This window comes from Lagenorhynchus albirostris, chromosome 1 (genome assembly GCF_949774975.1).
Source record: "Lagenorhynchus albirostris chromosome 1, mLagAlb1.1, whole genome shotgun sequence".
In the NCBI taxonomy this organism is placed as follows: Eukaryota; Metazoa; Chordata; class Mammalia; order Artiodactyla; family Delphinidae; genus Lagenorhynchus; species Lagenorhynchus albirostris.
The window spans coordinates 134,381,857-134,395,644 of record NC_083095.1 but is presented as its reverse complement, the minus strand read 5'-3'; the positions used below and the strand labels follow the sequence as shown (position 1 = coordinate 134,395,644).

The 13,788-nt window shown below is 49.8% G+C and overlaps 1 protein-coding gene across 2 annotated transcripts in view; it reads left to right on the top strand.

The window, feature by feature from the left end:
- Positions 1-13,788, top strand: part of TMEM266 (transmembrane protein 266) — a 144,397-nt gene that overhangs the window by 56,334 nt on the left and 74,275 nt on the right. For both annotated transcript variants that reach the window (XM_060154808.1, XM_060154814.1), the window contains exon 3: positions 2,076-2,264. In XM_060154808.1, the coding sequence (XP_060010791.1) occupies positions 2,076-2,264 (189 nt within the window). The remainder of the gene's footprint in view (positions 1-2,075; positions 2,265-13,788) is intronic.

The following is a 13,788-nucleotide window of genomic DNA, read 5'->3' as shown; positions in this document are numbered from 1 at the left end:
CGTGTTGTACACCATACTGTTCTTCATATTCAAGACCAGGGAATAGTCCCAGTACTCAGGCTATAACTGTGAGACTTTCACTCCCCCTAAAGGAGGCCTTGTCTCCTCCCACTGAGATGATCCATGGCCAGAGATGGTGCTGGGCCACCATGACCATTGGCAAGAGGGGAACAGAGGGCAGGAAGGCAGGAGTAGCTTATTCCATGCTTCTCAGAGCCACATCCTGTTAGTTTCAGAAACTCACCCCAGCCCTCCATGAATATCTCATTGATCAGAAAGCTCTACTTGTTCAGTTTGGCAGTCCACAGTTTCCAAAAGAACAAATTTGACCCAGCATCTACTTTTTGGGAAACATCTGGAAGAGCCAGGATTCCCCCCATGAACACCCACACTTTTATTTCAATTGTTGAGAAACACAGAAGCTTCACATCCTGTGACTGTTCTGTCTGAAGATCTTGAGTCATTTTGTAAATGCCACACCGTGATGAGTACTATTATCTGTGCTTGACAGGTAGCAAAGAGCTAAGGTTTAAATAAAGCCTACAAAAGAGAAGTGGGGCATTGGAAATTACTTGGTGAATTCAGGTAGTTTAGGCAGCCAATCTGTGGTGTTCAAGGAAAAATCCCACTTTTTCCTCAATTATCTGGGATGATTCAAGCAAAAGAGAAGTAGGCAGATTCAGTTCCAAACTTTCTGGATAACTGCCACTGTGTATTATTGGTTAGCTTTCAATGGTGGTTGGAAACATTTAGAATGTAGTACTGTCCAGCCAAGTGTAGGAACTTATCACTCCAGAGCCCCTCCCACCTGCTCCATACTTCTCACATCCATGTCAGATCACAGAGAAAGAATAGAGCCTCTATTCCACCTCCTCATGCTTCAGCTGGAGAAACTGAGGCCCCAGAGGAGGTCCGCAGAAGTCAGCATTGGAATCGGCACCAGAGCCCCCGAACAGTTTATCGCAGACTGGGCTGCATTACAACTGGCCTCTCAGTGTTCCCTCAAATGTTTAATTTTTACTCCTCTCCACTGTTTGGCCAGAGACACAAGACCCAGCCCCTCAGATTCTACAGATGAAATAGGGTCAAGGATGTGTTGGGGGAACCAAAGATGGAAGCCCAGGAAGTTAAAGGAAAATGATCCAGCCCACCATCTCCTCACAGTGTAGCTGTTGGTGTTTGGAAAGAAGAGTTCTTAGTTACTGAACACACTGCAGGATGTGTAATGTCCCCTTTCTTAGTTATGTCATTAGTGACCTCCTTTGGTAATGTGACAGCCACAAATGCCTCCACCAATTGTCAAATACCCCTGGTGGGTTGGGAGGTAGTCCTGCCTCTGGTTGAGATGCCCTGTAATGCCAATGGAGTTGTGGGTTACTTGCAGTGCCCTAGGGGAGCCTGATGGTAACCTAGTAGGAGACCCAAAACCCCTCAGACATTTGTTCAAGTGAACCCCATTTCCTACTGTCAACCTTATAAAGGGAGCTGTAGTAGGACCAGTTTAAGTAGGAAGGGAGTGGCACCTAGAACAGCTGGCCCCTCCTGTCCTCACCGTCCCAAGGCTCACTTGGTCCCTACAGGCCTCCAGGTCAGCTCCCCGAGCACCAGCAGTACATCCAGTTGTGAACAAACACCTCTCTTCTCTATTGTGGTACAGATGGTAGAAACATTCCCAAGGACCTTTACAAAGAAACACGGAAGACAATTTAAAAGAATGTATTACTCCAACATAAAGTCTAGTTATTGAGAAGACTAAAAGTCTAAGTCCTGGCTTTGCTGGTTGGCAGAGTTTCCATCTGGGTCTTTACCTCCCTTTGATGAAGGACTCTGCCCCCCAAACCTCATATTTTAAGATCTGAGCATGCTTCCACTTTTCCCCAGCTCGTGAGGGAGATGCAGCCGGTAGGGCCTCAGTCCAGTCCCTGGGTTGGCCAGCGGGGAAGAATGGTGACCTCACACTTCCCCTGCCCCCCTCCAGCACAGATTCTGGTGCATTCTCCCTCTTTTCCTTGGGGAATGGAAAAATCATTTTGTTCTTGAGGGATGAGTCTGCCCTGTTGCCATCCCCAACTCAGGCCTGCCACAGAAGGAGGAACTTCCGAAGTTGAGATCATCTCCCAACAAGTAGACGAAGAAACCAAGAGCATTGCTCCCGTGCAGCTGGTGAACTTTGCCTATCGGGACTTGCCCCTGGCTGCGGTTGACCTCTCCACGGTGGGCTCGCAGCTCCTGTCAAATCTGGATGAAGATTACCAAAGAGAAGGGTAGGTGTTGGTACCGTTGAGTAGCTAAGACGTCTCTTGCATAACTCCCTGGGTTTCCATGGGTACCTACAGCGAGGCAGCCTAGAGGTGAGAGGTGCTGAATAGTAAGAGGCCAGAAGTTCACATCAGGCCACTCCGGCTCTTCTCCTCAGATATTGTTTCCTCAGAAAAAGGCTGCGGGCACAGAAAATACCTGTTGCTGCTAGACAACCTATTAAGTGACATTTGCTTGGAACTTGGGGAATTATAAAATTAAACGCTGTCACACTGCATAATAGCCCATCCAACCCCCAATCTGGACACCTGGGAATCAAGAGACCAACAGGATTTAGTGTGACTCACCCAAGGTCTCAGTGCCTATAAAGAATGGATTTAGAATATACTTTCTTTTTATCAAGTCTTCTTTCACCAGGGACGAGATGGGGAAGAAAGCACATGTGCAGTAACATGCTAAGGGTGGGAGGGAATTTAGCACCGTTCAGCCAGGAGCTTTGCAGACCTTAAAAAGGTCTGCTGCTTTTTCCAGTGAGAACAAATAGCAGATGCTGGCCCCTGATTCAAAGGAGTGGCCCCTACCTACTCCTACTTAACTGGTCAATCAGATTGGATGCCTTTGTTCAATCTGGACAGGGAAGACACAGCAGTGACACCCTCCATTCACGTGGGGGAAGCTGAAGGCTGGACAAGGGCAAGAACAGGTCCTGGGGTCACAGGGCAGGTCAGACTTTCCCCAGCCCCACCCTGTTGCTCTTAGATATAGACTTTTAAACATTGGCCAGGAGCTTGGGAGCCAGTTCTGGGCTACTCTCCTTCCTCAGATGCCACCGCTAAATATTTTGGAACATGCTGACAGCTTTGAATATAAAAACGAAGGGTTGCCAGGTTATTTTAGAAGCAAATGAGAAGCCTTAGCTACAATTAAATTTTCAGAGCTTGGATTCCCTGTAAGTGTTTTTGAAGGGCCTCCCCGCCTCCCTAAGATAAATTGCGTAACAATTGTGAAACCATACACCTTTTGCAAAAACTTCACTCCAGTGGCTTTCTCTGAAAATATAATTTTTTCCAAGTACTGTGCTTAGAGTCAGCAAGACATTGGAAACAAGGGTAGGCAAATGGGTTGGAAATAGTTGAGGGTGGCCTGGCGGAGGGTGGCAGCATTCTGAGCATGGGCAGCACCATCCGACCACAGGGCCAGCTTCTCCAGGTCTCCAGGTCCTTGACTCCGCCAGAGATGTTGGCGGTCAAGCCTTCCTTGAGCACCTGGCTACTGTGCCACTGCCCTCTGGAGGTCAAAATTGGTAGTGCAGCCTGGTATCCTGCCCCAGCCATTCTCATGGACTCATTTCCCGCCCCACCAGCGCCACCTTTAGGCTCTTTTCAAGTTTATAGTCAGAAGGCAAGGAAAGAAGCGGGAAGACCTTGGAGGATCTAGTTCCAGACCCTATCCACACCTGCACCCTGGAGGCATACGCACCACAGGTGGTCCAGGCTTTGGGGGCACCACTCCTTAGCCTGAACTGGAGAAGGCAGAGTCCCTGCTTTGTCATTCCATTTGCTTCTGAATCAGGCCCCTGCAAGGTTTCTTCTGAGCAGGGAGAATACAGATGGGATGCCTGCAAGGCAGAGAGGCTCTTGATTTGGTTTGGGTCTCCAGGTGTGCCCTGGAAAGCTGCTCCTGTTGGGTAAATAGGAAGCAGCCGGGTGAAGAGATTTGCTTCGCTGCTGGAGTTCTCAGCAGCCGGCTCCATTGGCAGCTAGAGGGCTTCCTGGAGGAAGGAAGAGCAGGCACAGGACACAAGCCAGGTGACAAGGAAGCAGAACAAAAGCACACTGTGAAGGGGGGAAAAAGCCTCTCTTCACAAGCTTCTTGGCTTTTGCTGCATTTCCTGGGGTTTTCCCCAAATTTCCAACCTGGCCCTTTCTGAAATGATGCAAAACAACACAATTTACAGTTCTGGTAGGTCTTCGAAAAGCTTTGGTTTAAGTCTTGTCAAATACACCTCTTCCTACTAAGGGAAGTGTTATATATAGGAATGAATCTTTTCTGTAGGAAATGAAGGGACCTCAGGGACCCCAGCAAGATAGTGCCCAGCCACCCCACCATTCACTTCTTTTGAGTTCAGTGGTATTTCAGTGCTTTTAAGTTTCCCAGAATCTGAGAATGTTAGAGCTGGAAAAATCCTTAGAAAGTATATATTCTAAATATTCTAATAGGATAGCAGAGTCCAGAGAGTGGAAGGAACTTGCCCAAGGTCACATAGTGACAGAGACAAAAATAGAGCCCTGGCTCCTGATCCAGGCTGGCACTACTGGGCTTCCATTTGTCACCTGTCCCTTTACAACGTCACAGTTGTGACTATGGTTAGCATGCATTGTACATGATACCACTGTTAGGCTATACCGTCAAAGGCCCTTAACTTTTTGGTGTGCAGTCACTGAGATGTGGGTAAACCCCTAGGCACAGGTGGAAGAGTTTCATCTGTCTCAAGCTCCTTGACTTTCCTAACAGTGCTTTGTCCTTCTCGTGGACCTGCCTAGCAGATCTTAAACTGCAGAGCTATCTATTGTCTACCCTCTTTGCTTCTACACACAGACTGCTGAGGGCTCAGGTAGGAAAGTCAGACAACTGTGCAGATTGGTGCTGTCTTAGTCTGGTGGGGCTGCCATAGCAAAGGACCACAGACTGGGTGGCTTAAACAACAGGTATTTATTTTCTCACAGTTCTGGAAGTGTGAAGTCCAAGATTGAAGTGCCAACAGAGTCAGTGGCTGGTGAGAGCTCTCTCTTTGGGCTGCGGACAGCTGCTTTCTCACTGTGTTCTCACATGGCCATTCCTCGTTGTGCATGAGTGGAGAGAAAGAGTGAGCTCTGGTCTCTTCCTCTTCTTATAAGGGCACTAATCCCATCATTAGTCATTAGGGGCCCCACCCTGACCTCATCTAAACCTAATTACCTCCCAGAAGCCCCACCTCCAAATACCATCACGTCAGGGTGGGGTGGGTGTGGTGCTTAGGGCTTCAACATACGAATTGGGGGGTGGGGTGGGAGGACACAAACATTCAGTCTATAAAAGCACCTCCCAGACTCAAGGCCTCCAGTCTCAACTTGCTTCTCAGTTTTACCTGACAGTTCTCTGTGGTCCTGGTTAGCTTTCACTCCTGGTCCCCAGGTGGCCATTTCAGATTGTTTCCATTTCCCCCAAGCCTTCTCTTGCCTCCAGCAGATGACCTCCTCTCCTCCTTCCCTAAGAAAGTAGAAGCAGTCACAAATGAGCTTCACCCCACCCCTCAGTCCCTCGCTTCCTCCCTTCTAGGACCAACCTCACCTCTGGGTTCTGATTCCCCTCCCCTCACACCTTCTCATGAACTGTGCTGCATCAGTTGCATCCTCACACTGACTCGTCACACACTCAGGTCTCTCACATCCCCCCTTGACTCCATGCCCCCCTTAGCTGCCACTATCTCTCTCTTCCTCTTTGCAGCCAGACTTCTTAAAAGCCTCATCTGCACTAGCCATGCCCCCTTTGCTCTCTCCCATTCATTCCTCAGCCTGCTGCAGTCCAGCTTTAGCCCCATCCACACCGTGGAAACTGCTCTCCTCAAGGTCATCAACAGCCTCCGTGTTGCTAGGGTCCTTACACTGTCCTCTGTCCAGCATTTGAAAACGTCATCCACTCCCCGCCCTTGAAACACAGTCTTGTGTGTCCTCTGCTCTATCACACTTTCTGGATTTTCTTCCTACCCCTCTGGCTGTCCATTCTAGGCCTTTTAAAACTTGTTCTTTCTCTGCTTTGTCCTTAGATGTTGGGGTTCTTCGTTTTCTGTCTTTGGCCAGTTTAGCTCTACTAATTCTACCCACTGGGTAATTGCATCCACCCACATAACCAAAATTCACATTCTTCAGCTTGTAACTTTCAAAGCTGAGTCTCTAGCACAGCTGCTCTCTCTTTCTCTCTCTCTCTCTCTCTCTCTCTATCTCTCTCTCTCTCTCTCTCTCTCTCTCTCTCTCAAACTGCTGGCTCACATCCAACTACTTCCTGGACATCTCCACAGGATCCCAGACACACCTAGAATCCTAACAAGTGTCTGTGGAATTATCTGTTCTTCTACCTCTGAGTTGGCTGCATATTTGAGCAAATATTGAGCAAATGTTCTTGTCTCCACCCAAGTCATTGCTAAAAATAGCCTTTTTGGTGACAGCACTTAAATCCAGCCTGAGGAACCATTATCTGCCCAACCAGGACTTCTGGCCATCTCAAACCCAACAAGGCCCCAAACTGAACTGTCTTTTCCCAAAACATATTCTGTCTGGCCCCAGTCAGTGGATCTAGACTTACCTGGCTGACCTCCCCAACCCATTGTCAGAGGGAGTCACATGTGCATGTTGGCTCATTTCCAATGACCCTCAGCTTCCTTCCTGCCTCAACAGGAGCCAGTGGCTTCCAAGACACCAAAGATCCATGAAGCCAGTCGGTCAGGCATAGTCACCACTGGAACTTGCATCCTTCTTCCTCCCCTGCTCTGGCTCCCTCTTGTCCATGTTCCCTGCCCATGAAGCCGCTGACACTGACAGTGTCCACTGTGGGAACACTAGTGCCCAGTTCAGGGCCTTTCAGAAACCACAAGGCCACAGGATGCCCATGCAAGGTGGGCAAGAAAAGCCTCCCCTCCCCCCAGACTCTGTACCAAGCTATCAGTGAGCCCAGAAGTGTCTCTGCTTATGGCCACTGCTCTGGTCCTATTTGCTTCTGGCCTTCACTTCTCTACACCCAGGCCTCCGGTTCAATCCAAGGGGCTGCACTGGCACATCATGCCAGCTACACCATCACCATCATCATCATCATCATCATCATCCTTTCCCTCCTTGCATCTTCCCCCCAGCCATGCTCCTCCTCCTTCAGATCTGGTAAAACACAGATCTCCATGAACGTCTGCAGATGTGAACAGACAGAGGAGGGGGAAGGGGAACAGAGGAGGTTCTTGAGCACTTCTGAGCCCCAGCTGAGCCAGCCACAAGGCCCCACTACATCGGTACCCTGAGAGACCAGCTTAATTCCTTCTCCTTCGTCCTCATGTTCTGTCATCTCCAAGTCCTGTACCTTTCTCCTGCCCTAATATCTCTTCACTGCATCATCCTTCTCACAAAGGATTGGTAACCCTGTCAGCCAGGTGCTTTGGACTGCATACCACAGGAAGCCTATCTCAGACTCAAACAATGAGGGTTTTCATCAGCCCATGGCCCATGGAGCCCAGAGCTAGGGCAGCTTTGAGGTTGGTCCAGACCCTCAACAGTAGCAACAAGGACCAGATTCCTTCTATCTGTCCACTCTGCTGTCAACAGTGTTAGCTTCATCCTGATGCTGTAAGGTTCCCCTTATTTTTTGAGAGGGCTGCCCTTGGTAATCTGGCCACATCCTTCATACATGTCTGGCAACAGAGAATGGCTACCCATCATTCTCTTTTAAAAGCAGCAAAGAACTTTCCCAGAATCCTTTAGTTGCTCTCTCCTCATGTCCCATTGGCTAGAATTGGGTCACATGGTAAGGGGTATGGGAATCCACAGCCCAGTCAGGGCCACCCTTGAACTGTGTCATTTCCCAAAACACACTGCTGTTACCCCGTGGGTCAAGGGTGGGATGGATATTGGAGAATTGCCCACAATACACCACAGTCTCTAAGAAAGCGAAGCCTCCATTCGTAGCTTTTGATCCAGAATTAGAGCTTCCCTTTTTCCTTTCTAGTCAGTGTTCGACTTGGAAAAGATCTAGAAGCATGTCTGCCTTCTCAGACTGTTTCTTCAGTAACTTGGTTGGCTCGATTATTTCGCTCAGATACAGTTTGAATTGTGTCCACTATGCCAGGGGACAACGCTTTGTGTTTCCATGTAACCAGAGCCCCTTCTGCCTGGTTGCCTTTGGACATCACCCCATTCAACAGTGGGAAAGTGAGACACAGAACTGCTTCTCAGTGAACCAAATGTCCACCTTTGGAAGAGGGACACTGGGTTTGCAGGAGGCTAACTCAGGGCACAGACTGGGAGTTCTACTCTTTCTCAACCAGCTACACTACATTGAAGGCCTGGTTGGTTTGCAGGGTCTGGGCTAGACAAGAGGCCACAGCAGACAGAAAATTCGGAGAAGCGCAGAACCTCCACCCTCGGGAAGCTCACAGCCGATAGGAAAAATGATGGTGACAATATATGTGTGAGGAAGGCGGCGAAGGCAAGGGTCATCACCCCCTTTTATAGAGGAGACTCTGTGGGCTACATCGAGAGATAGTGCTACCCATCTTTTAGGTGGAAGGAGGGTGCAGAGAGGGTCATGGAAGAGTAGGTAGGATAGTCTTTGTCAAAATATAAAAACAAAGTAAGAAATGAAAGATATTCAGCCTTTTGTAATCATTTACATTTTAGGGTTCTAAGAGGTCTGACCTGGTTGGTCAGGGCCAGACCCCCAGATGGGAGAAGCTTGGAGGAAGGCTGGGTAGACAGAAAGGGACGTTATTGCTTGGAGATGATGCCAATGGCACATTTCTGCTGGAACTTAACAATCAGAGAAAGAAAACCTAATGGTTTTGAGATGTCAGGCTAGGAAAAGATGACAGGGTCCAATATAGCAACATCTTTAAATAAGGACTGAAATAATTTTAGATATGCCAGCAAACAAAGGCTGGAGGCAAAGAGGGAGGAGGGGAGGTACCCCCTGAGCCATAACCCCCAATTCCCTTCTCTTTTCCCATACTGTCCAGCCCAAGGACCACCCGCTCTGGAAAGTCTTCTGTCTCCCACCCCACCCAGGCCAGAGCCTCACCTTGGTGCACCCATAGCCCTTGACCTTCTTCTATCTCAGCACTTGTGACACTGAGCTCTACTCTGTTCTCAAGTCTGCCTCTGGTACTGGACCAAGGGCTCCCTCAGGGCAGAGATCAGATCCTTTGAGCCTGGAACGTGAGGGGTGTTGATTAAATGAAGGAATGACTTGAGCGAGTGAGTGGATGAGTGAGGCTGGGTTGAGATAAGGATTAGAAGAGAAGGGGAAGGCCACTTCCATTTGGGGAGAGTTGGGGGCTGGCTCTAGACCTGTGTGGCATCCAGGAAGAACCACAGGAAGGGACCAGGCTTCTCACTCCCCACAACTCAAGGCCATGGTCTGTGGCTGGCCCACCTTTGAGCATCCCTGCTAATTCCACACCCCCTCCACAAAGTCATCCTAAAAGAAAGAAATCAGATTTGCCTCAGAACATGCCCACTTCACTTAGTACAATCTTAGCGTCCTTTTAGAAGAAGGGAAGGGTTTTGGGCGTTTAGGGTTAAAAGGCATTTGCATCCCTGCCATGACCTTGCAAGTGCAAAGTCCAGAAGTTCTGCATCACGTGGCTTGTGAAGTCTTTGATTCATTTTTCCCTCAAGGAAGAAAAAAAGTTAAAAAGAGCTTCCTTATTCCATTTGCTTGATGCCAAGCAGATTTGTCTCTAATAAAACTCTGCCTCTTCCTCTGGCACACCAGCTGTCCCTGGACCCGAGCTGACCCTGTGACCCACGACTCCTTATATTTTTTGTAGGCTTAGGCTTCCAGGAGGGTTCTTGATGTCCCAACCAGGAAATAAAGGTTTGATTCAGATCAAAAAGCATTTTCTGGTAAGCACAGGTGAGCCTATTTCCTGTAGTCCAAGAACTGCAAAGATTTTATATTGATTAAGAAGGCAGGAAGTTCACAGATAACATTATTTCTCAGCGAAGTAAACCTCTTGTCCCCACCTACTCACAGGGCAGGGTGTACAGCCTCTGGAGAGCACTAGGTGGCGGCAGAGCACCTCTGACCACCTTCGCGTGGGTGCGTGAGCGCTGCATGGAGTGGGGTGGGGGACTTGAAGCCAAGGCCAGGTCGCCCAAGGAAAGTGAGCTGACTTTATGGAATCTGGGGGTCTCCAGTCATCTGCGGAGGCCCTTGAGATCTGAACTTTAGCCAAAGAGAAGAAGAGGGAGCTGGCCATCCCGGGATTTGCCAAGCCACATCTCAGAACCAGAGAGAGCTGGACAGAGAAGTGGGCGTGGGGTGTGCCTGATAGCCGTAGCCCACTGGTTCCCACCAGGGTAGGAAGCTGACCTCATTCGGGCAGCCCTGCCCACAAAGCATAGCGTGAAGGAGACTCTCAGGCTTCTGGCCAGTTCCCGGAATTGAGGACTCGAGGTGGGAGAGGGTCTTGTGGCCCCTTGGTCCAGCAGGGCCCCACTCCCTCCCCTGAGTAGGCTTGAACCCCATGGAAGCCCTTCAGAGATGTGTGGGCAATGCCCTGGGTTCCCCCAAGTAGGGGCAGCCAGTCGATGGTGCGTATTAGCCATTGTGTTCCCAGAGGGGGGTTGGTGGCTCGCCAAGCGGGGTGACAGCTCCTGGGCTGGGCTCTTGCCACCACACCCTGCTGTCTTTCCCAGCGCTTGCATTTCCCAGGGTGCAAGAAATCTGAGATTCTGGAACAGGAACGTGTCAGACTCCCGTGACCCTGGCTGCACACAGCCCTCCTCCCTCCCTCCGCCCCAAGGCAGTGGGGCTAACCTTTAGCTCTGATTGCAGAACGGAAGCTGCTCGTATGGGAACTTCAATTTCTTCAGTTCCCCCAAGGGCTGGGAGAGTCACCTCTGACCTCCAACCTGAGAGTCCTCGTGACTGCAGTGTGTTGTGTGCTCTCGTTTCTGGGTGTTTTGTGCTGCTGTGGCTTGCCTCTTGGAATTGGGTACAGGAACAAAGGGGATGCTTGACAGTGCTTTTCCTGCTCTTCTGGTTCTCCCTGCGAGAGTGAGAAAGAAGTACAAGGGTGTCCCTGCGGGTGTTGGGTTGATGGTTCTCATGGGTGGGTATTTGTCTCTCTGAAGAAGTTCTGCACGTGTGAGCTCATTTCCCTCTCCTGCCTTTTCCTCTCCCTTTATGTGTTTAGCTTTTCAGGGTAGTCTGGGGCAAAGAGCTCATTGCATAGTCTGAATTCACTTATAAGGCTGCAGGCTCCATGCGGAGGAAGGCCCTGAGCACTGTCCTGTGCTTAGCGCCCAGTACAGTGCCTGGCACTTAGTGGGCATGTAATGACTGTGTGCAGAATGGAATGGATGTTGGAACTGCCCATATTTAGATGATTAATCCCTTTTCTAATGCTCACAGGCCTAAATCATCATAGTACGTATGAATGGTAGCCGTGCAGTAAGCGTTGTGTTATGGGCTTTACATATGTTATTTTTAATATTTTAGAACAACAATCCTGCAGTAAGATAGTACTTATTCCCATTTGGGAGCTTAGGAAACTGGGGATCAAAGATCGCACTCAGCGTTCAGGCAGTGGTGGGGCTACAGTTACCACCAAAACCTAGACGGTTGGAAGAGTCTGGCTTTCCCCGTTGTTTGTCAACAGAGAAAAAAATAGAAGGAATTGTCTTTTAAAACTACTAGATGAGTTAACATTTGTAAAGTGCTCGGAATAGCATACAGACATAGTAAGTGCCTTATAAGTGTTTGCTAAATCAATAAAAATAAAACCCATGTCAGTGCCAGAAGTTGGATTTAAGTCAGCTTCGTGGCTTTCTCGGACAGTGTGTTAATCCTCGGGAAAAAAATACAGTAAAGAAAAATCAAGTGGGGCCATAGGATGTTCTGACAAAAACACCACCAAGTCTGTGGCTCCAGGCTGCAGGTGTTTAGCGTCACAGAATTGGAGCATCTCAGGGCCTGGACGGGTCTCAACTGCCCAGTCCCGGGATTTGAACTCGGATCCCAGGTGTCCTTAGAAGACCTATCAGTGAGAATCAAGGGGTCCGTGCACCCCTTGGAATGTTATGCACAGTGTTGTGGTTTTGTGCACTGTTCAGGTATGGGGCCATGGTTTTCATGCCCTGGAGAGCTCTGCAACACAGAAGGGTTCTGAGGCTCTGATCTAGCAGTGCCTCCCAAGGTCATAGTTGAGGCAGGTTGGGGAGGCTCAGCACCCCAGACTTCATTAAGGCTTCAACTACACGCCCTTTCTTTGGGGACTTAATGGATGGAAATCTCCACTGAGTAGGACTGGCAGGCCATCTGGTCTGGCCACCTACTGGGAAATAAGCTCTTCTGTGATCTTCCGCCTCCTCCAGGGACATCATGACTGTCCCCTGCCTGTGGACTTTGCAGGCAACTTGGGGGTCTCCACAATCCCCATACCTCGCCACCGCCCCTTCCCCCCATCGTGCATCCTCCCAGCCACGCCAGCCTGGCAGCCACACTGTGGATTGCCAGGGTGGGAGAAGCCAGACCCCCCCAGGAGCAAACACAGCCCCTGCCATCCTGGCACTGCACAGAGCAATTCTGCTCTACCTTTCAGAACGGGGCTGTTTCAGTGCCAGGCTTGGGAATGCTGCCTGATGGAGCAGTGACCTGGAGCCGCTTCCTTCTGGGCCACTCTCGTGGCTTGACCTCATATAAAGGATTCATCAGAAACTTGCCAGAGTTCATTTTAATATTCTAAAAGTTATCCTCTCAGACTTTTATGAAGACACCCAAGTATAGAAAGCAGAAGAAGTAAGGGTACTCGGCCTCTTCTCCCTCTCCAGGGTTTCTCTGAGGCCGCAGGAGTGACTGGTGCACCCACACAGTAGAACAGTCACCTGCCTGCCAGGAGATGCCATCTGGTTGGTATTTACAGACTTTGGCAGCCGAAGCCGGCGTCCTGGAGCTGTCCCCTCGCTGCCACTGCATCGATAGGAAATTGAGAGACGCCTGCCCTCTGGTGGTAATCCTGGGGATAACACCACCCTGAGAACCAGCTCTAGGGCTTTGATGGGCTGAACGCTCAAGAGATGGAGGAAGGTATCTTTTCTAATTAAAGAGTCAATGCTGATTTCCCTTTTGACCCATTAAACTCCTTGAGTCATTATTTAATCACTCAGGGATATTTTGAAGCTGGAAAGATTCTATTTTTCTACTAAAACCCAGTCTCCTAGGAATATCTGAGTCATTTGAATTTCAGAGGAAATTTTATTAGTAGCTGGGATTTCCAAACACTGGGGCAGCCAGAAAGTCTTCTGCTTCATCCCAGCCTCTTTTCTGGAGTCTTGGGGTCCGTGGTCCTGCTCTTCAAGGAGCTGGAAGCCCAGAGCCTGCTTGGGCTCCGGCTTCAGCCTCAGGTCTGGGCTAAGAAGCCCTCGATGCCCCCAAACACATACACTCAGTCTCAGTGCTACTCTCTGCTCCCCAGGGGGCCTACCTGCTTCCCCATTCCCTCAGTGTCGGGTCCTGCACCTCGGCCCCAAGGGCTGGCTGGGGACCTGCTTGCCTTCACTGCCTCATCTCTCCTGCACCCAGACTCCCTTTGCCATGCCCTGCCCACCTCCTGAGCTACCCGTTACCTCTTGTTAAATCCAAAGCAGTGGTTGTCACCTAAATCACCCAGGATCTCACTGAGATGCAGACACTTTTCAGTGGGTATGGGAAGGCCCAAGAGTCCGCATTTCCAACAAGGTCCCACGTGATGCTGATGCTGCTGGTCTGCGGAGCCCACTGAGCATCAAG